This window comes from Hypomesus transpacificus, chromosome 20 (assembly GCF_021917145.1).
Source record: "Hypomesus transpacificus isolate Combined female chromosome 20, fHypTra1, whole genome shotgun sequence".
NCBI lineage: Eukaryota > Metazoa > Chordata > Actinopteri > Osmeriformes > Osmeridae > Hypomesus > Hypomesus transpacificus.
In genome coordinates this window covers 1,975,400-2,001,947 of record NC_061079.1, presented here as the reverse complement: position 1 = coordinate 2,001,947, position 26,548 = coordinate 1,975,400, and the positions used below count along the sequence as shown (strand labels likewise).

Below are 26,548 nucleotides of genomic sequence, written 5' to 3'. Positions count from 1 at the left end.
AGTCCCAAACATTGCAAGTAGCCAAAACATGAAGCATACATTGTGAAAAGCTAAACAAGTGCCGAAGGGAAGACCCATAAGAGCATGCAGTTATACAAGTTACAAATTAAACAACATGAACCACAAAAGTGCAGGACTGTACCTGTAGAAGAACAATCAACAGTAAAATATTTCACAGCGAGTACAAAACTTAACTTAATTATATCTAACCTAAAAGAGCAACAAGTCACTCAATAAGAGTCATTGTGATCCTGGAGGAAACTAACTAACAAGTCCAGCCAAGCATTCTTAAGTGCCGTTGTACTCCCGGAACAAGTGCGTCTTGAGCCTTTTCTTGAAGGTGGGGAGACAGTCAGTGTCCCTGATGGAGGTGGGCAGCTGGTTCCACCATTGGGGGGCCAGGCAGGAGAAGAGCTTGTGTTGGGACCGGGCAGTCTTGAGCGGTGGGACCACCAGGCGGTTGTCTGAAGAAGACCGTAGGTGACGGGTGGGGGTGTAAGGTTGCAGGAGAGACTTGATGTAGACGGGTGCAGTCCCGTTCACTGCTCGGAAGGTCAGTACCAGGGTCTTGAATCTGATACGGGCGTTGATGGGTAGCCAGTTCTTGCATCCAGGGAAGATGCGGGTGGTGGGAGACATCCTGAAGCTAGCTAGCTAGCTGATGTAAGCTACAATAGCAGTACAGCAGGAGGTGCCATTCAGTGATCTGACGTAGATGGGGAGGAATTATGTAGATGGGGAGTTTTTTGGCTTTGCCCATTAAAACCTGATCTGAAAACAGAAGAGAAACTGTTCTTTAGTCTACATCCACATTTCAGTGCAAAAAAGTTTAAAAACTTTGCACATGCTTTCAGGAACTCATTTCACACGTATATAATGTACTTAGAACCAAAACATGGAATTTACTTTGCAGGATCTTTAATGGTCAAATCCATACAATCTTTGGATCTGTGATCAGTTTTGTTGAAGGAAAAACATTGTCCATCCTTTTGACTTGCAAGATGGGAGTCAGATGGCTGAGCTGTTATGGAATCGGGCTATTAATAAGAAGGTTGCTGGTTCGATTCCCGGCTGTGCCAAATGATGTTGTGTTCTTGGGTAAGGCACTTCACCCTACTTGCCTGTGGGGAATGTCCTTGTACTTACTGTAAGTCAATCTGGATAAGAGTGTCTGCTAATTGACTAAATGTAAATGTAAGATAGAGAGTGGCAGCTAACGGCATACTGGCCTTTCCTCTGCGCAGTGCTGATATGCTATGCTTTGGTGCGTTCTTTAGCGCTCTCCTTGGCCCTTGTACTGGCAATGCACTCGCTGCAGTCTGCTTACTTTTGGATGTAAGTCATCAAGTCCTCCACTTTACAGACATCGTCTTCTTCCATTTGTTTACTAAACTCTTGCATCTTCTCATCAGGAACCAAGGTGTCAGATACCACTCCCATGGAGGCCAAGCTGTCATCTAAGTTGTCTGAGTGCCCTGATGTCAATAGTGCTGCTTACAGGGTGGAAATTCAACAATTTGATCATGTGGGCATTTATGTCTGAATCCTTACGGCCAAAACACATCTGGAGCAACTCGATGGCAGTTATTGTTTTTTAAATCCAGTTTGGCAAGTTCTTCCTCCAGCTTTTGAAGAATCTTTGTTACTGATGTGCACACTGTACCTTGTTTCCTTCTAAAGCTTGGTTTATGCTTCTCTGGGTCTGCCTTCTTAATATCACGTGCAGGTGTGCGGGGATGTGCTCAGAAATTATAGTTGTGCATCTTTGTTGTGTAGATAAGCATTTTTTTGCACTATGCGGCGCAATCGTGCAAAATGGTGGTTTGTTTTCTTGTAGCACAGGAAAACCTTACAGAAGAAGTTACTTTGGTTTGTTAAACAAAATAATATTTTTTGCATCATCCCCAATATAGCTAGGTAATCTAATATCTAAGGTATATAGGTAAGGCTATCTAATATCTATAGCTACCTAGCTGTATGAGGAAAGACGCAAAGAAACCTTCTGGTATGACGCGTCTGACAGAACCAGTGAAACTGTATGAGGAGGAGATGGACAATGAGTTGGAAGCATTTGCTTAAATTTAATTAGAAACAGGAACAGAAGACGCAACGAGGCTTTTGAATATGGCTCGAGCAGATAAGGGAGAATACAGTGTACTTGTTCGGCAGATGCAAACATGGATGAAGAGATGCATTTAAAATGTTGCTGGAAATATTAACTCTGTGATCATGCGATCCTCCTGGATCGTCCAATGGGTTGGTATCCAGGGTGTGGCTCTACAGTGGTTCCACTCTTATTTGGAAGATCAAACCTTTTCTGTTAATATTGGAAATATTTCCTCCTCTTCTGCAGCGATAACATGTGGAGTACCTCAAGGTTCAATCCCGGGTCCAATTTTATTTTCTTTGTATATGCTCCCTCTGGGCTCTATTTGCCGTAAACATAATATACCATATCACTGTTATGCTGATGATACACGGTTATACTTACCGTTAAAACCAGGTGATACCAACTCTCTGCTGTCCTTTTTTGATTGCCTTAAAGATATCAATTGCTGGATGGCTAAAAACTTATTGAGAGTAAGACGGAAGTGATTCTATTTTGTACCCCCAGATCAATTGATGATTTATCAAAGAAAATGGGGCCCTTGTCCACCAGTGTGCACTCCCATGCCAGAAATGTGGGTGTAAAAAAAGTAATTCTGTTGTCAAAGGTAGTTTCTTTCATTTAAGGACTATTGCAAAACTAAAATCTTCCCTCTCTTTCAAGGACTTGGAAATTGTTATTCATGCTCTTATATCGTCTCTAATTGATTATTGTAATTCTCTGTATTATGCATTTGTCAATCATCATTATCACGCCTGAAGCTTGTCCAGAATGCGGCTGCTAGAATGTTGACAGGTACCTGGAAAAGGGACCATATCTCCCCAATATTGGCCTCTCTCTACTGCCAGTAAATTATAGAATTGTTTTTAAGTTGTTGTTACTTGTTTTTAAAGCTTTGCATGGATTGGCTCCATTGTATATTTCAGATCTTCTTATGAAGCTTAGCGCAAGTTCAGTCAGGCAAGACCGACTCCTGCACTTTGGCATACTCGATAATATTTCACTACTTACTCCCCCCGCTAAGAACGCTCTACTTTCTTTCTTCCTATGTTAGGCTGTCATATGGGTTTCAGGTCGATTAGCGTTTATCAATCAACGCTGTCAAATCTTCCTCGTTGATGTCAGCCTATGACAATGATCCCGTGCCACAGGAACGATTCTCTCCCTATGTAGTTTATCCATGCTATCAAGTGCGCAACCCTCCACCTCCCTGTCCCCTCCCGGGCCTTGTCTCTGTTCTTCGACTCCTTGGCTGGGTCGTCGGCTACCGCCACCAGTGTCCGGATTCCGTGGGGGATTCTTCATCGGATGTTGGGCAGGTGCCCTTTGTTCATTAATTCCCCATGGAGTCTAAGCTCCAAACACTGTAGTACATTCATCATCCTGTAATAAACATCACTTACTCTTCCCAGGTTTCTCCTGATGTCTCCTGAGATGCTGTATCACACTTCCAGGCCCCTTAGATCAACAAACCAATTCCTTTTAGCCATTCCACAGACTCGGATGAAAACAAAAGGTGATCGTGCCTTTTCAGTTGTAGCCCCTACTCTGTGGAATAAACGGAACTGTGACTGTGAATAAACGGACTGTGGCATTTAAGTCTCGGCTTATATCACATTCGTATTCTTTGGCTTTCAAGTCAGTTTAGGGTCACTCGTGCTTATTAGGATTCCTCCGGAAACCTATTGTTATTGTTAGTTTTATTATTATTATTATTATTGTACCATTGGAGTCAATGGCAGTCCCTAGAACCATATGGTAACTTTTTGTTAAATTTGGCACAGTCATTCAGGACAGTCCCTTCTTTATTCACACCAAGTTTTATGTCTCCCATTAGACCACTCTAGCGCCACCAACGGGTCAAAGTTGGACTTGTGTTTACACACGGAACTTTTGAATCGTATGACCGATTTTCCAAAATGAGGTACCATTGGATTCCCTGGATCAGGACGAGTTCATCACACCCTCTGGCATATGGCAATTTTTGTCACATCTTCTTCAAAATGTCCAGATATGCTCTTCAGACCAAGCCTCGCAAAACACATAGAAAACTATTTTGATCCTCACAACCGTTTGTCCCGTACAGCCAATCAAAATCTGCAACAAACCAACCAAACAGGAAGTTGGATCAAAGCTCATCAAATCTCTGAGATATCAACACCAAACTTGGTATATCGGTGGAAGACACTACGACATGTTACCATGTGAAAAGGCAACTTCATATCTCCAGAAATGATTAATATAAAGCAAATCTAATTTATTGCTAACTCTAAAATAATGCTTTACACATCCGCCGGTCAAACTTGTGGTTCAATCACAAGTTCATACGAAGAAGTTGACTGTAACATGAAAAGTAGATTTTTTGTGAATATTTCAAATATGCATGCTTGACTAATTGCTAGGGATATTTCCAATGAAATGTCTCCCCTTGCTCCTCAGCGCGCGCGCTCTACATTCTCACACACACACAGCCTTTCCCTTTACACACACGCGAGCTTGGCGAGACGCACACACAACATTTCAGGAGATTGTGGGCTGACCAAGCCCCCACTCATTCCTTGGCTTGAAGCAAAGGCCCTTGTGGATCTTGATGGTGTTGCATTTCAGATTTGGTATGCTGTGCAACCTTACTGTGTGACCTTGCTGTGCGACCTTGCTGTGCGGCTCTCTGTGGCGTCCACGAACCCCACGCAAACGAGTTTGACATCGAAGTATAAACCAGGCTTAAGATGTGCCAGTATCTCCATCGTCTTCTTTGTTCTTGCAAACTTTCAATAACATTCCCCTTTCACGTCCATGTAAACGGTTCCGTTATCCCTGGTTTTGGCACCAATATTTGTAGTTCTTTCTATAGGACAGGAACGACCAGACACTTCTCTTTGCGTCACCTTTCTCCCAGATAGGAAGTATACAGCTCAGGTTCGTTTTACCAAATATTCTAAAGAAAACCCACAAATCCCTCTGAAAGTAAGTCATTAATATAATTCAGGTGCGGTCTGATGTCACAGCTCCAGTGCGCCATTACATGTGTTAGATTTCATTTTGACTGCGCACCAGCTTTCCAGCTTGGCTGTCACAAACATACAACATAATGAAAGATGTGTAACCCATGTATATGCGCTGTAACACATGTGAGTCCTGCTTTAATATTTCTAAACATACCCTTTACCTTCCTCTCCCCCTCTTCTCTCTCCTCCCTCCTTTAATTTGATCTCATCCTCTGTTCTTCTTTTCTCCTCTTCTTCTTTTTGCTCTTCTAATCACCTCCCCTCAACTTTTCTGCTCCCCTTCTTGCCTTCCCTTTTCTCTCCTTCCTCTCCTTGTCTCCTTGTCTCCCCTCCTCTCATTTTCTCCCCTCCTCTCATTTTCCGTCCTTTCTCTTCTCCTTTTCCCTCTTCTCTTCCCTTCTACTGTCCTCCTACACTCTCCTCCTCTATGGTTTTATCCCCTCTCCCACCTTCTCCTCTGCAATGTGAAAGAAACACAAGGAGAGAGCAGAGATAATTATCCATGAAGGGGAGAGTTTGTAAGAGACAAATGGTTTGGTCCAGGTAGAAATGAAAGGGAACGCAGTAGAACATAAACCTGTGCCTGACACGCCCCAGCTGCTGGGCTATCGAGCTTTTTTTTTGCGGGGGCAAAACTTGTTTCAAACTCTAGCCCTGCACTGCAGTGTGGCTACTCCCTGGTCAGTGATGTAGGTAATGTCTCAGTGAGATGGATGAGGACATAAAGCTGTCAACATGTACTATCTTACCTGCTCCGGACTGCTCGTGTGTGTGTGTGTTTGTGTGTGTGTGTGAGAGGACCATATGGTAGGTAATCTAAGGGGAACCAGGAAGAAATGTAACGACCCTGGCTGATGGGAAATGATGCTCAGTGCACACACAGATACACACACGCATACACACACACACATGCATGAACACACATACACGTTCACACACACATACACACACACACTCGCACACACACACTTGACACACACACACATTGCAGAACACCCCCTAGGGTCCCTCCCTTGCTCCCAGCAACAGCTGCGGCTCCACTCCTACACCCCAGGTCAGCCCCAGAGCCCACCATTACCAAAGAGTGTGTGTGTGTGTGAGTGTTTGTGTATGTGCTCCACAAGTTTTTAGTCATTTTAACAGGGTCAGCAGACTTTAAGATCTGAACTGTAATCTGTAGTGTGAGACACACACCCAAGCTATTTAATAGACGCATTTTAAACCACAGTCTTGCAAAGTAAACATTTGTGTGTGTGTGAGTGTGCAGGCAGAGCGGCTACCAGGAGGATGTAATATTGATGCTGCTGGGGTTGGAACTCTGTCTCTGTGTGTGTCGCTCTCTCTGTCTCTCTCTCTCTGTCTCTATATATATATATGTATATATAATCTGTGTCTCTGTGTGTTGCGTGTGTGTGTGTTTGCTGGGGCTGGAGATGGGCTCTGTCTGGGTCGACTGATGGAATATGGATGAGCAGGAGGGGAGAAGGATAACAGGAAGTGTGGAAAAGAGAAGGGTTGGAGAGAATGGGGGGAGAGACAATTAACCAGTCAAACAGCCTGCCAGCCAGTCAGTTACCCAGTCAACCAGTCAATAAACCAGTCCAACAGCCAGTTAACCAGCCATTCAACCAGTCACTCAACCTGCCAGTCAAACAGATAAAGAGACACATGCATATATAGAGAGGAATGAGAGAGAGAGGATACAGGGAGAGACAAAGCAGTGTTCTCATGAATAAAATACTTTCAGACAGATGTTCCTCCATCAGACCAGCATCCTGGTTTCACACTAGAATATGACACTAATGGGACACCGTCCCAGGACACACACTTGCTCACACACACAGTACGGAGTGGAGAGGGAAGGGATTGGGATTAGCCTCATCCCCCTCCAATGTCAGAATCTCAAAACCTCAGAACCTCAGGTCTTTCAAAGCTTTCAGAACCATTTGGAACCTCCACCTCAGAACCCCAGAACCCTAAGAGCATCATGTCAACTCTGACAACTCAAACCCAGAAACCCAGCACATTCAGAACTTTAGAAACTTCTGAATCTTCAGCACCTAAAAGAAACTTCAGAACCTTCACAACCTCAGAACTGTCAGGTCTTCAGATCAGTCATCCCCAGAACTTTCTAAACTTTCAGGGCTATCACAACCTGTGGCAAGTGTAGACATGTGTGTGTTCTGCTTCCCCAGCCTATGTGGAGCTGGCTCCTGTTGGTATCAGCTACTTCCTGTCTGGCATGCACTGTGCAGGTACGTCACTGTGACCCCTGACCCCCCTGTTCAGACCTGCTTAGAGACCTGACCTGCTCACACCTCAGGTGTACCCCTCCCCCATCTGCCCATACAGGTGTACTCCCCCCTCTCCTACCTGTCCATACAGATGACCCCCCCCCCCCCCCCCTTTCTCCTACCTGTCCTTAGAGGTGTACCCCCCATCTCTTACCTGTCCATACAGTTGTACCCCCCCTCCCTCTCCTACCAGGAGTTCCCAACATATAGGTAATCACCATCCTCCTAATGTGACCTTTGACCTGTCTGGTTTGACCTCCCCTCTCATGACTCCAGGACAGAACCCTGTTTCCTGCTTCCCATTCTGAGAGGAGTGTGTTCCCCTCATGAAGAATGTTCTAGAACTGGGTTGTTGTTTTGTTTGGCATAGAGAACATGCCAGTGCTCTGGTAATTCCTGCTCAACACTCACTGGTTCTACAGCTGCTTTCTCTTAATTCATTAACTTTGATCTAATTAAATTTGTGCCAATCTGTTCATTTATACATCAATTAATTATCTGATTTCGTCAGCTGATGCTGGTGGACAGATTATATCCCAGAAGTAGTTTTAATCAGAAGAGGAAACCGATTGGCTGATTAAACTTTCCTGCTGAAAGCTAATTGGTCTCGGTTGTTTTATTGAAAATCTGAGATTCAGACTGTAATTTCCGGTGTCTGTGTTTGAAAGGGAGTGGATATCTGCACACACACACGCACACAAACTACACATGCAACAGACACACACACACCTCACACACATTTTCGCACAAACTACACACACCACACTCACACACACACACACTTCAGACACACACACTTTCGCACACACGCCACAGATACACACTCACAGACACACGTACACACCTTCATCCACAACACAAGTATACACACACACACTCACCCAGACTGGTATGGTGTTTTGTGTGTCAGGGAGCTTCATGCTGGCAGAGCTGGGTATGGGGGAGTCCCCAGGCCTGCAGGGGGACCTGAGCCTGCTGCAGCACAGCTTCGCCCTCAGCAACGCCTCTGACCAGGACCCAGACTCCGACCCCGAGGGGGTCATGACCCCGGAGCGGGCCGTCCAGCTGTGGGCGGGGGGTCACGGGCTCAAATCCCGGCTCAGCTCCAGCCTGTCGTCCAGGGCTAACTCTGCCCTCACGCTGACGGACTCGGATAACGAGCACAAGACTGACGACGAATCAGGTAGGAGAGAAGTTCTGCTGTGTCCTGGTTCTGGTGTGTCCTGCTGTGTCCTTGTGTCTTGTGCTGTGTCCTGGTGTGTTCTGCTGTGTCCTGGTGTGTCCTGGTGTGTCCTTATGTGTTCTGCTGTGTCCTGGTGTGTTCTGTTGTGTCCTGGTGTGTCCTGGTATCTTCTGTGTTCTGCTGTGTTCTAGTGTGGTGATGTGTTTTAGAGTACACTAGTGGTGTTCTAGTGGGTTCTAGAGTATTCATGTGGAGTTGTGTGTTCAGAGTGTTCTGGAGTCGTCTAGAGTGTTTTTGCTGCTGTTTTCCTCTGCTATCTCACCCATTACATTGTGCCCACCAGGGGCGCCGCCAGGAATTTTGGGCCCTATGAAAAAGAAAATATATGTTTATATTTTTTGATAATTTCTATTTGTTTTTCTATTTTTTGGGGCCCTTAGAATCGTCCTAGCTTCCCCCCCCCCATACGGCGCCCTTGTGCCCAGGCCAAAAACACCTTTCCAGAGGAAATTTTGCCATTTAAAGTTTTAAGCATTATTGTATTTTGAGACATTTTGCTTACTGCTAGTAGCCTACCTTGTTATTAGGGCTGCAACAAAGAATCGATTAAATCGATCAAATTATTAAAAGCGTCGGCAACAAATTTCCTTATTGATTGTTGTGTCGCGCAACTATTACGCCACTCAATAAGTCGCGGATGTTTGAGTATTAAAAAAAAAGTTTTGTTGAGCGCAGAGCGGAGGTAGCCTGGCTCTGCCCTCCTACGTACTTCCGCTCAATTTGGATTTTGCTTCTGTACTAGGTCTGGGAGTTTGACTTAGAAGTCGGTTTTCAGAAACACATTTTTTGTAGTTCCAATCAGCGAACAGAGGGAGTGGCTGAGAACGATGACGTTAATGTTGTGCACTAGTTTGATTAGTTCAGTGATGGCGGCGGAGAAAGATGCGAGCGAAGCTATTCTGCGGTTGTGGCAACGCTGCCGAATATCCATAGGTTAAAGCCGGAGTAAGAACATTCCTTGCTAAGTTTTGTTGGTGGCCATGATGCTCTGGGCAGATCCAATAGTTTTAAACTTCAACAGAGGACCCGCCTTCAAGGAAGTCAACGTTTGTCAATGGAGCGATCCCAGACCCTCTGTACAAATGAAATGTGCGAGGGTCTGGTTAGGACCAGGCTAGAGCGGAGGTAGAGGAAAGACGATTGGAGAGACGTTGTTGAGTGACGTTGTTCTGAAACACATGGCGGAGGCAGAGAAATCAGTACGACCTAAGTCATCCAAGGTGTGGGAGCATTTCACACTAAATACATCGAAAAAGAGTGTTAATTAACCGAGGTGAAGTCAGTTTCATATTCGACATTTGTCTCACATTCGGTAGACACTACTTTGCAGTGTTGCATTAGGGACCGGATGAAAACTACCCATACCATTTAGAAAAATTTTGAAATGATAATATTTTTGGGAATGTAAAACCTCAAACAGACACCAGAGTATTTTAACAATGTCTGGTATACTTCCACAGCCACACAATTTTGAAATCAGAATGTTGCCGGATCGATTCCCCGCAGTGTCAAATGATTTTGTGTCCTTGGGCAAGGCACTTCACCCTACTTGCCTCGGGGGGAATGTCCCTGTACTTACTGTAAGTCGCTCTGGATAAGAGCGTCTGCTAAATGACTAAATGTAAATGTAAATAAATTGATAGAAAATCCCTAATCTTTGAAAATCTTGCAAATCTTAACTTTTTTCAAAATTGTGCACAAAAATCTCAAATACAGTAGATTATTCTAATCAAGTCTGGCCTACTTCCACAACCTTTCAATTTTCAAGAACGTTTTAAACAAAACTCAAATAAATTGTTCATTTCTGAAAATAGCATTAAATACACGCTAATATTAATAACTTTATAAACATTGTGTGCCTGTTTGTGCACATTCTGAAGATGTTTTGCACTGTGAATTTGCACTGAAATTAATGCTTTTTAAAATCGAATTAATCGATGAATCAAAAAAAATAATCGTCAGATTAATCGATTATTAAAATAATCGTTAGTTGCAGCCCTACTTGTTATGCTTGACAACTTTTAGGTTGATGTTCACAACTTTTTTTCAGTTTTGTGGTGTTAAAAAGCATAAAAGAAAGATCTTGTGTATGTCCTCATTACAATAACAATTTGAGTTGATTTGGGCATATATATTGTAGGCCTACATATATTGTTATTTGGCAAGTGCATCTCAGGTGATGTTACGAAGTAATCCAAAAGTAATGTAACTAGTGATGTATAATCACTGCTACCAGCTACAACACTACCAGCTACACCAACAAAAAGCTAGCGATCCTCTGGCATGGGTGGTCTGTATACATACTTGAGGAGTGAGTTTAGCCAATACACACATACACACCACACACACATAAATACACACGCACATACCCAGACTCTCCACACACGAACATGTACACACGCACACTCACACTTCTCTTACATCCATATACAGTATTAGTTATGAAAAGATCCAGAGCTTATCCATAATAAATGCCATGCTGTAATCCATCAAGACGTGCCTTCTGTGTGTGTGCGTATGTGTGCCTGCCTGTGTGCCTGCCTGTGTGTGTGTATTTGTGTGCCTGTGTGTGTGTGTTGAGTGAATTAAAGACGGGCTCAGCAGAGCTTCAGACACTAATGCATTCTCACCGTGGGAGCTGATTAATAAGGACAGAACTGAGGGTGTGTGTATGTGTGTGTGCACATGTGTGTGTGTTTGTATGTGTGTGTATATGTGTGTTTATGTGTGTGTCGAGGGCAGTCCTGTCCCATCTCATTACCACCTCGTTGTATTTCCAAGTAGTTCTGAGGTCACAGATGGGCTACACACAAACACTCATTAACACACACACGCTCTCTCTGACTCACAATCTCACATTCCCACACATTTTCACTGTCGTTATTTCTCTCTCACCTCTTTCAGTCTTTGTCTGTTAGGGAGAGAGAGAGAGAGACACACATGCACACAACCTCCCAGCGCAGACGCAACCTGTCACCATCCCAGTGTTGGTTCATCCGTGCTGCCACTCAGTCACACACATCTGAGCCTCCATGCTCTCCATGGCAACCTCCCATGGCCTTCTGGGAGCTCGCTGTCTGATAGAGAGCAGCACTCCCCCCCCTAACACACACACACATATGCATATATACACTCACACGTATCTATACACACATGAACACACGCCAATTCATGTACACACACAATGCCACAATGGTGTAGAATAACAAAAGAGATATTAGCATTCAGAAGCCCTCATTAGATCAGGAGCATTTGACTGGAGGTGTCAGAATGGTTTGTGTGCGTGTGCATGTGTGTGTGTACGTACTATATCTGTACTGGCTGCTTCTTTACTCATTGTGTGCGTGTGTACCTTTATCAAGCTCAACAATTGTGGCGCACACACGAGCAGGAAGCAACGGATCACACACGCGCCAGAAAGTCTGGCGCCCTTTTCTCTATCCATGTTGTCCTCCCAGGGCAGCCAGGGGCAGTGGGCAGTCATAGCAATGGTACTCTGGGACCAATTCCAAGCGCTCAAGCCCATGTCTTGGTCAGGGACAGGACCGGAGAGAGATCTGCTCTGGTTGTCTTTCTAGTGGGGTTCTTTGCTGAGGAAACCCAAGTAACCACAGGGAGAACATGCACGAGACACTGTGCATTTGTATACTGACAGTGCAAGTACTGGGTATGTGTTTTGACCGTGTTCTGACTGTATGTGTGTGTGTGTGTGTGTTTATGACAATGTGTACTAAAGGGCAGAAACAAAGCTCTTTTTTTCTTAATCTTTTGGATTCAACTGTATAAATGGGTCAATAAGTTTGTTTTCCAGTCATCAACTAACAGTAACAAGTTGTTCCGTTGTGTGTGTCAATATCAGAATCTGAATGGGTTTTATTCGCCATGAAAGTTTGCACAGACAAGCAATTTGCTTTGGCAGGAAGGTGCAAACATTGTCAAAAATGTACATATGCTAACTATACTAAGGGTGCATAACTAGCAATACTACGTGGAATTATTATTAAAATACAATACAATAAAAAATAAAATAAAAGTTGCAGTAATTTATAATATAAAAATACAAAAAATACAAATATTACAAAAAATACAAATGGTACAAGATTGTGTAGTGCAGTGCAAAAAAACTGTGTGTTTAAGGATATTGAGTCATGAAGTCAGTGTGAACCCTTGGCCTTGTTGAAGAGGCCAACAGCGGAATAGGAAGAAACAGTTTTTGTGGAGTGTGGTATTGATCCTGATGGACCGCAGCCTTCTGCCGGAGGGGAGTGACTGAAACAGGGAGTGACCAGGGTGGGAGGGGTCAGCCACAATCTTCCTCACTCGCGTCAGGGTCCTCGAGGTGTGCAGGTCCTCGAGGGTAGGCAGATTGCAGCCAATCACCTTCGCAGCAGTGCAGATGATACGCTGCAGCCTGCTCTTGTCCTTGGCAGTGGCAGCAGCTTACCAGATGGTGATGGAGGAGGTGAAGATGGACTCAATGATTGGCTTTGTAGAAGAGCACCATCATTGTCTTTGGCAGGTTGAATTTCTTCAGCTGCCGTGGGAAGTACATCCTCTGTTGTGCTTTCTTGGTGAGAGAGCTGATGTGCAGTTCCCACTTGAGGTCTTGGGAGAGGATAGTGCCTAGGAAGCGGAAGGACTCCACAGTGTTGACTGGGGAGTCACACAGGGTGATGGGGGTGAGTGGGGCTGTATTCTTCCTGAAGTCCATAACTATCTCCACTGTCTTAAGCTCTAGGTTTTTCTGGCTGCACCAGGTCACCAGGTTGGCCGCTTCCCACCTATAATCAGACTCGTCTCCACCAGAGATGAGCCCAATGAGGGTGGTGTTGTCCGCAAACTTCAGGAGTTTGACGGACGGATGACTGAAGGTTCAGCTGTTGGTGTACATGCTGGTTGTAGTTGGTTCAAATGGAATGTGGAGTTGACAGCCCAGAGAGAAGCTGTGTGAGTGAGAGGATGGAGAGGTGGGCTTCTCAGACTAGATACAGCCCTGTCTCTAGAGGACGATTGTTGCCGCATGGTTGCCAAGACAACCATTTTACCCCGAGAGATTTGGCAAAACCCTGGTTGTGTGTGTGTGTGTGTGAGTGTGTGTGTGTGTGTATAAAACTCCAGGAGAGAGTTTCCTGAGTTCATGTTCACCACCATGACAGGAACAGGAAAAGGAAGCCGGAGACTAGTGATGCGTTTCCTGTCCACAGGTGTGACAGTTGTTAATGATTCTGCTAATGGCTTCCTTTTCCTCCACAGTCCTCTGCTCCCCCTCTCCCCTTCCTCTCTCTCTTTCTTATTCTCTCTTTTCTCTCTATGGGCCCTATTTTAACGATCTGAAACGCAAGTATAAAAACGGAAAGGGCAAGTAACTTTGTGGGCGGGACTCCGGCGCGGTTGCTATTTTCCCGGCAGGATAAATGACTTGGTCCAAAGTAGCTACATTACTAATGGGTGTGGTTTGGGTGTAACGTGCAATAAACCAATCAGATCATCATCTCACATTCCCTTTAAGAGCAGCGCTTGTTCCGTGGCGGATTGCTATTATTACGACGGATTTGCCAGGTACATGCCAGGAGCGGTTCACAGCCGAGGAGACCGACGTTCTAGTCAGGGCCGTAACAGATAGAGAAGTGACATTGTATGGGAAAGGCAGAGCAGTTTTCTCATTGCACTAAATTGCCCGCTCATGCAGCTCATTCAAATTCTTACTCTTATATATATTTTATTATTGAACATTTTTATATTTTTTAATTGTTATATTTTTTTATTGTTTCGTTCTTAGAATTGGTTTAACTATTGTACTTTTTTACGTAATTTAAGACCCGTATATGTTTATTGTTTGCACCTTCCTGCCACAGTAAATTCCGTGTTTGTGTTACATAGGCTACATGGCGAATAAACCAAATTCTGATTTTGATTCGGATGGAGATGGGAGAAGAAATCCATCCAAATTAGCTTCGGTTAAACAGGCGTGGGAGGAAATTGCCACAATTGTTACAAATCAAGTTCACATAGGCCTACATAGAGATTTCTCATGAAAATCTTTTTACAATCATTAAAGAAATGTAACACGCCATAAATCAAAACAATGTAACGTAGCTTCGCAGAAAGAAGACCCTGGCCTCGCCAGCAGTGCGCACGGACCAAGCTTGTTAGAATGGAAAATTACATCCTGAAAATACTGGTGCTAGCATTCCTTGCCAGCAGAGAACCCCCTCTTCACATGACTTATAGATGACACTAACGGTGTGTGTACACTACAGCGGAGTGGACCGTAGCGGTGCGGAGCGTCGGTTTCCAATACATTTTCAATGAAATCGGGCGTTGACGCTCGCGAACGCTCCCACAATGCCCTCACGAGCGTCAACGATCGGTTTAATTGAAAATGAATAGGAATCCGACACCCACTTGCCGCCCGCCCCGCTGTAATGGACACGCACCGTAAGCCTACGTAAACTAAATGACCAAGGCTGATCATTATCATATTAGAGGTGCAATAAATAATTATATGGTCAAGTCTCTCTGGGATATATCATATTGACAGCTGGTATGCAGAGCAGGAAATTTCTTCCCATAAAAGGGTCTTACATGATAATTTGTGAACCAGTCAAACTTTGTATTGCGATCAGACTTTGTCTCCTTGCTGGCAAGCATTTAACTATTGTACTTTCTTTGAATCCGACGACTCTGTGCATTACTTGATAAATTAATTATCTTAACAGTCTTTGACCAAGTCAATTGCGCTGGGTGGAAGATAGGGCCCATGTTTCTTTCTCTAAATCTTTCTCTCTATCTCTCTCCTACTCCCACTCTGCTTCTCCCACTTTCTCCGCCCGTCTCTTTCTCTCAGTCTCTCTCTTTCTGTCCCTCTGTCTCTCTCTCTCTCTGTCTCTCTCTCTTTGTCTCTGTGTGTCTTTCTCTCTCTCACTCTCTCTCTCTCTGTGTCTCTCTCTCTGTGCGTCTCTGTCTCTCTATCTCTGTGTCTCTCTCTGTCTTTGTGTGTGTCTCTCTCTCTGTGTGTGTGTCTGGGTTGTTGTTATCTCATCATTGTTTACAGGCCATTACCTATGGCTTTGTGGTTGATTAGTCTCTAGAAAGACACACACAAATGCCCATTCCCACACACACATACTCACACACCCAGTGCAGCGCGGTGGGATGTCACTGTGACGGTGCAGAATGTTTATTTAACGTGTCGCCAGGCTCGGCAGTGATGGTAATGGAGAAATTGATTCAGCAATAATGACTTTCCATACATGTGTGTGCAGGATGTGTGTGTTTAGTTGTATCTGTGTTCACTCGCGTGTGTGTGTGTGTGCGCAATTGTTTTTGTACTTACGTTTCTAAAAAAGGTTGATGTTCATCGCATTTGTCATTGTTAGCCTTTTGTCAGACCATTTTGTTGGAGTTAGAAATAGTCTTCAAGTCATCTTAAGATGTTGCAATGTTGTTCTTTTATGTGTTTAGAATGATTCAAACATTTTGGTGTTTTTGGAATGGAATGTAATAGAAAAAAAAATCTCCTGACATTTTATGAATGCCAAATATGGCTAAATATGTCTGTGGATGTGTTTTTAATTTTTGTGTCTGTGTGAGTGTGTGTGTCTGTGTGTGTGTGTGCGTGTGTGTGTGTCAGGTCTCCATGTGAAAAGACATCCATTTGTCCTATTTATTTCTTATTTCACATTTTATGTCTCAGCCTGCTTTGACGATGATGATGTTGATCTGTACAGCTGTCCTCGCTGCAGTAAGTGATGTCCTTGTTATAGCCATGTGGATGCGTGTGTGCGTTGCTGTGTGTAGGTTGCGTGTGTGTTTTGTTGTGTGTGTAGGTGTTGTTTGTTAGTGTGTGTGTGCCTGTGTTCGACATGGTCATACCTCTCTCTTCATAAATCTCTCATTAGCAACTGCAATAATCACTGTTCACACACACACTCGCACACAGACGTTTATCCAGTTTTGCACTCAATCAACCAAATCACCAAATGCCTGCCCCCACCCTCCTGTCTGACATGTCTGTATTGTTGGTATGATGGTGCTCAGCGGCATCAGTCTCCCTGTGTGTGTGTGTATGTGTATGTATGTGTGTGTGTCGGTGCCCTCCACTTACCCAGCACAAATAACTCAACGCATTTGAGTTTTAGGAGTATACTAGAGAAATATAGTGATCTTAGACAGGGTTATGATTGGGTGTGAGTTTGTGTGTATGTATGCATGTGTGTGTGTGTTTCTCTCTTGAGAGTGTCAGTTGAAGTTTCTGTCTCCATTCAGGACTGGGTCTGTAGAGACACAATGAAGATGTGGTGCTGACCAGTGTCATGTGACTAACTCCATACAGGCTCCATACAGACTAACTTGTTTATCTCTCAAGGATACGTTTGTCTTATGTTCGTGATCCATCCCTCCATTTTTCATTCCTTCCGACCATCCATCCTGTCATTTCACTTTTCATCCTTTCAATCTCTCTCCTAGTTCTTGCGATCAATAATTTATAGAATCATGAATTCAGACATGACAGAGAAACACTGCAATCATAAATCAAACTGGAACACAATTCATTTAATCATAGAAGAGAACATGCCATTATTTCCATTTCTTTCTCTCCTGTCTCTCTGTCTTTATTTTCTCTCTCTTGCTCCCTCTTTTATCTCCCTTACCTCTTTTCCTTCTCTCTTATTCCCTCTCTCTCTCCATCTCTTCCTTTTATTCTCCATGCCACTTCTCCCCCTCTCAATTTTTTGTGTGTCTCTCTCTCTCTTTCTCTATCCATCCATCTCTCTCTGTGTAGTGTGATAAGGCACTAAAACAGTTTTACCAGACCTCCCTGGTGTATGGTATTTATACCAGTGATAAGAGAGGAGTGTGTGTGGAGTGTGCTTGTGTGGTTTCACCATTCCCCATGCCAGGTAAATGAACACAAACACATAACGCAGCATCGTCCTGGGTTACCATGGCACCCATGTGTAAGTGTGTAGTTGGTTGTGGGGTCCGCAGGCACAGTGAGGGCCTCTCCAGGCTGCTCTCAGCTGGAACCCCCTCAAGGGGTCACTCCACAGCAGCACACTTCCAGAAGCACTACACAGATACAGCATCAAACAATCTTCCACTACTGCCTTTTGCTGCGTTTCTAACATACACAGTACAGCTGTGAAAGTAAACAAGCGCACATATGATTGCCAATTGGTCCAGTCAACAGCTGCGTGCTAATTTAGCTCCCTCTCTCTCCCTCTCTTTCTCTCCCTCTCTCCCCCTCTCTCTTCCTCTCTCTCTCTCCCTTTCTATTGCATCTTTCTTGTTCTTTTCTGTTTTCCTCTCCCACTTTTCACCTCTCTCTCTTTCTCTCTAAATGTGTCTAATAATCCTGCCAAAAGACAACTGTCTTTCAGTCGTGTAACAGGTGGAGAGGGAGGAGGTGGAGAGGTGTAAAAAGGTGAGGGGAGAGCTGGTAAGATGGAGAGGGATGGTGGAGGAGGAAATGGAGAGAAGGAACACACACACCAGGAGTGTTTTCAACAGATGTAATTAATGACAGGGCTGAAGTTGAAGTCAGCTAGAGTCAGGCAACAACAAACCTTGCTATCTGTTTAACTCGATCCAGCCTTTACTGTGATCTGTCTTTCCCTTTCTTTTTCTACCCCCTCACTTTCTCTCACTCTTCTCCTCTCTCTCTTTCTCTACACCTTCTATTTCTCTCTCTTCCCTCTCTCTTTCTATAACCCCCTTTGTCTTTCTCTCTGCATCACCCATTCTCTTACCCACTCTCTTCCTCTCTCTTTCTCTTTCCCTCCCCCCCACTCACTTTCGTTTTCTCCTCTCGTTCTTCCTTTAAACCTCTCTCCTCTCTCTCCCCCCTCATTCTTTCTCTATCCCTCTTACCTCCCTCTCTCTTTCCCCCTCACTCTCTCTGCCACCCATCTTGCTCATTCTCGCCCCCCCTTTCTCTCTCTGTTTCGCTATCTCTCACTCTTCTCCTCTCTCTTTATCTCTCAATCTTCTCTCACTCCTCTCTTTCTTTCTCTCTCCTACATCAAACCATTCTCCATCATGTCTCTCTACCAAACAGTGTTGGTTGACTCAGTGTCCCTCTGCAGTGTTTGAGTGCCAGGACTGAGCGCTGCATGTTTACACCCAGCTCAGACCATAATAACCACCCTGCAGGTAAGAGGCGCGCTGCCCACCGCCACCTGGCACAGGAAGCGCTGTGTGAGTCAACCGGTTGCCATGGATACCATCATGAATTGGCCTGATTTGTGTCCACGTGCGTCCGATAAAAGAGACATTACACCCGAATCATTCAGAGGTTAGGGCGTTTTTCAACCTGGAACACAGGATATGATAGGGAAAATTTCAACTAAATAGTTTGCCTTGTCGGAATGTGTGTGTGTGTGCGTGCGTATGTGTGCGTGTGCGTTCGTGTGCACGCTGATGTGCTCTTCGTGTCAAAATGCAGAACTGTGACTGTCACTCACCAGTCTTAGAGAGCAAACTCTCACACGCATCATTACACACAGGCGCAGGCCCACAAACAAATACACACTGCCAGCTCACAAACAGCACACAGAAATACACACGCACCCCACACACACAGGCAAATGCACATAAATACACACCAGTACACACACACACAAACAAATACACACATACACACTGCCAGCTAACCTTGACAACAGGAAATAACATTGTCACCTATAAATTATAGATTTTTTCTGCAAGGCTTCTCTCTTTATCTTTTTCTCCCTCCATCCCTCCATCATCCTGGGATCTTGTAAGGTACTGCACCCCCAGGGGAGGAGAGGAGAAGAGAGGACAGTATAGTGAAAAAGGAGAGAAGAGGAGAGAAGGGAGGACAGGGTAGGAACAGATAAGGGGAAAGGAAAGGAGAGAAGGAGAGGACAGTATAGGAAGAGAGGAGAGTAGTGAAACTCACCCTTAGCACCCCCAACAAGAGGATGGTCAGATATTAGCAACCAACTATGTTGGCCTTGCTAATGAGAGAAGAATAGTGCTGTGTGACAAACAGATTGTTATACTGCCCCTCTGTCTTACATGGCTGTAATCACACACACGTCTCTCGCCCTCTCATCTCTCTCTCGCCATCTCATCTCTCTCTCTCTTTCATCTCTCTCTCTCTCCTTCTCATCTCTCTTTATCCCTCCTTTCCTCTCTTCCCTTTCATCTCTCTCTAATATCTCTCATTTATCTCTTCCTCCCTTCCGATATTTATTTATTACTCCTCAATACCTCTCTCCTCCATCCCCCTCTCACTCGCCTTCTTCCTCCTCTCTCCCTCCTGTCTCTCTCCTCTTAGCCTCCACTTCATCCCCTCTCTCCCCCTTCCTCCTTTCTTTCCCTCTCCTCTCACCTTCTATCACAGCTTACCCACATCCTCCCTCTTTTCTCCGTCTCTCTCCCCCTTTCAGTGTATAAGAGAGACAGTGCTGAGCTGGGATGCTAGTGTGGAGCCAGCCATGCCTGCTCCCCTCCCTCCATCTCCCCTCCTCTTCCCCCACATGTCAGATGCTAATTAGCAACCATCTAATTAGTGTCTGAAGATTAATCACTCTGGGGATAGAGAATGAGGAGGGAGGGAGAAGAGGAGAGAGGGAGGGAAGGAGGGTGGGTGGGTGAGGGGACTCATCTAGCTTAAAAACCCCTTCCTCACTGTGCCCCTGCTCCCACCCTCACCCCCCCCCCCCCTCACCCACCCCCACCCCAGTCTACCACCCCCCACACACAGACAGAGATGACATGTGGTAGCAAGAACGGAACAGCTGACTCTGTTTGCGACCGAATGCTCGTGTATGTATCTATGTGTATGTCTGTGTAGTGTGTGTGTGTGAAAAGGCACTGTGGTATGTGATTGCACCCACTTATCGCCACACTCTGAACTGTGACGCACAGAGCAATGAATGTACTGTTTAGTTTTGGAAAGAATCTGGATGATACAGTACAAGCCTGCTTGACCACAGTAAGACACCACACCATGAATCTGCTTGCATGTTTGCTTTTGTTAATACTACCTCTACACTCTCACCTTTGTAGTGCATGTGTAACAAACGTGGCCTTGCTCCATCAGAGGTACACTCGTCCGAAGTTTGCCCCTCACTGGGATTGAATCCGCCACCTCTGACATTCCAAACGCGACCACTACCAGCTACGCCAACAAAACTTACCTAATAGCTACCTAGCTAGCTATTCGCTGGCGCGGGTGGCCTGTTACATACCTAAGGAGTGAGTTTAACCGATCACCACCGGCTACAATCACCCCTCTAAACTCACTCCACACACCGTTTGGTCAGCTGCAGCTAACCTAATGATCCGGGTCATGGCACCAGCTTATGTAATAGACTCTAACCAGCCCATTACAATAATTTTAACTAAAATGTATTTTGGTGGTCAGCTGAATGTGCAATGGAGTCGTGGAGTTGTGGACTAAAGCTGTCATCAGGTTTATTTCTGCAACACAGGAATAGTGGAGCGATTACACATAGTACCAGGGCAGAACAACGCTGACATCCCTTGTCACAAACTTCTACACAAGCGAAAAATAACAAATAGCTGTTTGTAGGCAAGGGGCGTAGCCATTATAATATTTTTCGGCAGTCCTAGAAAAATATGGATAGGCATATTTTCAGTTTTCTTTCTTATTTACTTTACGATGTGCACCCGGTGCATAATTTTTCGGATATATTTTTTTGGGGGTAGGCCTTAGAACAACGCCCCTGGCGTAGGCTACAATGGGCTACCCTTACATTAGCACATTACAGCCTACTAGCTACAACACTTGCAGCAAGACACTTAGAAAAAGAGCGAATTAATAAAGTACATGACAGGTAAAGTATTTTAACACACTCAGGCAAAACATACCTGAAACACAGGAATAGTGGAGGGATCACACATAGTACCAGGGCAGAACAACGCTGACATCCGACAACAATGTAATTAGCCAGTTAGCACCTACTTAACGGCTAAACAAACATTCGACAACTTACATAATTTAATACATTTACATTTAGTCATTTAGTAGACGCTGTTATCCAGAACGACTTACAGTAAATACAGGGACATTCCCCCAAGGCAAGTAGGGTGAAGTGCCTTGCCCAAGGACACAACGTCATTTGGCATGGCCGGGAATCGAACTGGGAATCAAACTGGCGACCTTCAGACTACTAGCCCAATTCCCTAACCGCTCAGCCACCTGACTCCCTATTAGGCTCATTTGCATATTTAACACAATACAAATTATAGGGAGTAAGTTAAAATAACAAAACATGTAATTATCACTAAACAAATCCATTCTGTTTCCTCTTCTGAGCCTATGCAGATCACGTGAAAAATGATCCAAAGTAGGGCTGCAACTAACGATCATTTTAGTAATCAATTAATCGGACTATTCTTTTTTCGATTAATCGATGAATCGGATTAAAAATCAAAAAACAAAAAAGCATTAATTTCCAACCCTTTATTCAAAAACAAAACTGACAGTGCAAATTCACAGTGCAAAACATCTTAAAAATGTGCACAAACAGGCACACAATTTTGAAAAAGTTATTAATATTAGCGTGGATTTAAAGCTATTTTCAGAGATAAGCAATTTATATGAGTTTTGTTTAAAACATTTTTGAAATTGAAAGGTTGTGGAAGTAGGCCAGACTTGATTAGAATAATCTGGTGTATATGTATGATTTTTGACACAATTTTGAAAAAAGTTGAGTAGAGTGTTATGAATCCCTGTAGAGTGTTACGAATCCCTGGTGGGCAGAATCCCTGGTGGGCAGGGAAAGGTAACGGGCCACTGCAAACGATGAACCAGGGGAAAATGGGGGAAGAGGAAATGGACACAGAACAACCGTGGTATCAGAAAGAAGGGGAGTTTATTTTCTCCATGTATATGTATATGTACATATATACGTGTATAAGTATGATTTTTGACACAATTTGAATAAAGTTACGCTTTGCGAGGATTAAGCTATTTTCAAAGATTAGTGATTTTCTATACATTTATTTGAAACCTAATTGGTAGTAAAGGCTGTGGAAGTATACCAGACATTGTTAAGATATTCTGGTGTCTGTCTGAGGTTTTATAATCATAAAAATATTATAAAAGTCTACATTTTTCAAAATGGAATGGGTAGTTTTCATCCGGTCATGCTGCAATGTACCGTCTTCCTAATGTGAGACGAATGTCGAAAATGAAACTAACTTCACCTCGGTCAATTAACACACCTTTTTGACGTATTTAGTGTGAAATACTTCCACACCTTGGATGACTTAGGTCGTACTGATTTCTCCGCCATGTGTTTCAGAACAACATTACTCAACAACGTCTCTCAAATGGTCTTTCCTCTACCTCCGCGCTCAACTAAACTTTTTTTTTTATACTCAAACATCTCTGCGACTTATTGAATGGTGTAATAATCACACGACACAAAGAATCGATAATAAAATTTGTTGCCAACGCTTTATCGACTCGTTCTTGCAGCCCTAATCCAAAGACTCGTAGCCTACCCGAAGACATGGTCGGGAAATAAACTAATCCTATCGACTTCCTCTACCAGTAGGCTACTGAGCCTATGCAGGTCACGTGAAAAATTATCCAAAGACTTGTACCCGAAGACACGGTTGGCAGATGAACGAATCATTGACCTGAAGACACGGTTGGCAAAAGAACGAATCAATGACCCAAAGACACGGTCAGCCGATGAACTCATCTTTTACCCGAAGACACAGTCGGGAGGGGAACAATTCGTTCCTTCTTTCTGGTACGAGTCTTTGGATCATTTTTCACGTGACCTTCATAGGCTCAATAGTGGGTAGAGGAAACCGAAACCAAGAGAAACCATGACTGTCTCCGGATACGAGTCTTTGGATCATTTTTCACGTGATCTGAATACAAACACACCGAAAAGAAAACAGAGAGGATTTGTTTTCGTTATTCACTTTCACGTGACTGCTAGGTTTAGCAGTAATATGTGAATGATGTTCGTTTTTTGATTACAGGTTACATCGATTTTTGATTTGATTAATTACAGGTTTTGTTATTTAGGTAATTTTTGCTTTTTTTTTTTACTTTACTTACAGTTTAGTGCGGTGTAATTGTGTGCCTTTACTGTGCTCTGTCTCTCTTTATCCACCCCCTCACTTTCTCTCACTCTTCTCCTCTGTCTTTCTCTACATCATCACTTTCTCTCTCTTCCCTCTCTCTCTTTCTATAACCCCCCTTGTCTTTCTCTCTGCCTCAACCATTCTCTCACTCACTCTTTCCCCCTCTCTTTCTCTTTCCCTCCCCCACTCACTCTTTAATTTTCTCCTCTCACTCTTTCTCTAAACCTCTCTCCTCTCTCCCCCCCCCCCCTTATTTATCCCCCCCCTGCCCCCACTAAATAATTTGTTCTTGCTAAAATGATCCGAACTTCCCATCACTACCTGTCACAAACTTCAACCTCATTTAACGCCCCTTCCGGAACAATACTTAACCCAGTATTGGGTACATTGTTACACATGTACATAGCTGTGAGGAGAGGTGAGGGGAGGAGAAAATGGACAGAACAGACTTTCCATGACCAGGAGTGTCTGTCTGTACAAATATTCGATTCCTAAAAGACACAGACAGGCCAACTCTCCTTGGTATGCAGTATGAGGCGAGGGAGTGTGTGTGTGTGGAGGTGGAGGGTTATAATTGGCTTGCACTGTCTCCTCAAGCTCTGTCTTTGATTGGCTGACATGACCCCCTCCCCCTATAGGCATGCTGTCTCATCTACACACCTGTGTGTGTGTGTGTGTGTGTGTGTGCATGTGTGCAAAGAATACACTCCAATCACAAGGGACCCCTGTTGGTTCCTTGCATTGGTAAAAGCTGTGTGGCAAACAATTGTTAATGCAGCTGTGTGTGTGTGTGGGTGTTTGTGTGTAGGGGAGGGCAGGGCAGAGCTTTGAAGATTTGTGTAAATCAGCTGTGTGTGTATTGTTATGTACATGTTATGATGGATACATGTGGATGCTGTCTCGATGGATAGATAGATGATTACCTGTCAGTGTTGGCTAATCAGATTAGTCATTTACTCTATCAGGAAGCCTCATCTTAGCTGCTGCTGCTTTTTGTTTTCCTTCCTCATTTTCAAATCAGAATCAGAAGGGATTTTATTCGCCATGAATGTTTGCACAAACAAGGAATTTACTTTGGAAGGGAGGTGCATACATTAAACATAAAGGAATATTGAAACTTAAATATGTGGACTAACTATACAAAAGGAGCAAAGTCTAGCTAATACTAAGGGGGGTCTAGCTAATACTAAGGGGAATAAAAAAAATTGTCAGCTTCCTCTCCCCCTCGCTCTCGCCCTCTCTCTACCTCTCTCTCTCTTCCTGTCTCTTGCTAAGTGTCTTGTAGAGTGTTACGAATCCCTGGTGGGCAGGGAAAGGTAACGGGCCACTGCAAACGATGAACCAGGGTGAGAAAATGGGGGAAGAGGAAATGGACACAGAACATCCGTGGTAACAGAAAGAAGGGGAGTTTATTTTCTCCATAACAATAATAATAATGATGACGGGAGAAAGGGGCTGAGCAGGACCAAAACAAAGAAATCAAATATGTAACATCTCCACCCCTAACCCATCATAACCTCCTATCACAACACCCTTAGATTAATCTGGCACACGAAAGGTGGTGCCCGAAAACTAAACAAAAATACAAGGGGTGGTCCGCCCAGTTTCTTGCCTAGGGTGTATAGACAGAAGTTTTCCTACGGGTAGGAAGTAAGCCCATGGGCGTCTTAACTACATGCACACCCCATGTGCATCCCCCTTTCCCCAGGGTTAAACAAATGGTGAAACACCGATAGTACACACTGAGGAACAAAATATACACTGAGGAACAAAATATAAACCATACATCACCCAATCAATGCAGCAATAGCAAACACCCCCCCTTCTAACACAAGGGAACTTAAATAACAGTGTGAACTGTAGAATAAAACAGGGTTGTCTTATTTCCCTTAGTGAAAGAAGGGGTGGTGATAGTCTGTGGCAGCCTCACGTATAAACAGTTGCTTCAAAACGACTGTTATGACTTAAACTTCCCCTCAGGTTTTTTCTTACTAGTGATATTTTTAAGCATTTGCTCATATTGCATTTCATTAATAAAGAAACCCCTTTGAAACAAGCTTCTAACAACGTTGTCACTGGCAGTATCTTAGCTGGAATAGCGAATCTGAAAATATGGCCAAAAAACTTAAATACCTAAAAAAAAATGTGGGAAAAACTGGCTAATATAACAAGTTTACTGGAAGCAATCATTGTCAATAACCTGCATGTCCACTACAACAATGCGATGCGAGCGACACAAAACACACATAAAAGTAAAAGAAGTTCCTAATGATCCTATTTCAACAAACACTCAAGCGCTTTTATCCAAAGCGACTTCCAAGAGAGAGCTTTACAAAAGAGCATAGGTCACTGATCATAACAACGAGGTAGCCCCAAACATGAAGCCAAAACATGAAGCATACATTCTGAAACCCAAGTGCCAAAGGGAAGAACCATAAGAGCATGCAGTTAAACAAGTTACAATTAAACAACATGAAACTCAAAAAAGTTAAAGTACAATTAAACAGCATGAAACTCAAAAAGTGCAAGAGTGTACCTGTAGAAGAACAATCAACAGTAAAATATTAGTAGTAAAAAAAGTTTAAATCCGTTAGAACAAGCCATGTGGGCAGTGAGAGAAAGCTCGCCCCAAGGTTCCTGGCCGAGGATGAAGGCGTCACTGTAGCCGATCCCAGGGTAATTGAGAGATTGTGGGAGATGGAGGGTTTGGCCGGGATGATGAGGAGTTCTGCTTTGGCGAGGTTCAGCTGGAGGTTGTGCTTGGTCATCCAGGCGGAGATGTCTGTGAGGCAGG

General features: G+C 44.0%; 1 protein-coding gene across 1 annotated transcript in view; it reads left to right on the top strand.

Annotated features, from left to right (window-relative positions):
* Positions 1-8,300: 8,300 nt before the first annotated feature.
* LOC124482527 (teneurin-2-like) overlaps positions 8,301-26,548 on the top strand; it is a 118,941-nt gene continuing 100,693 nt past the window's right edge. Inside the window, 1 exon segment of the mRNA XM_047042882.1 lies at positions 8,301-8,592. Coding sequence (XP_046898838.1) covers positions 8,301-8,592 — 292 coding nt within the window.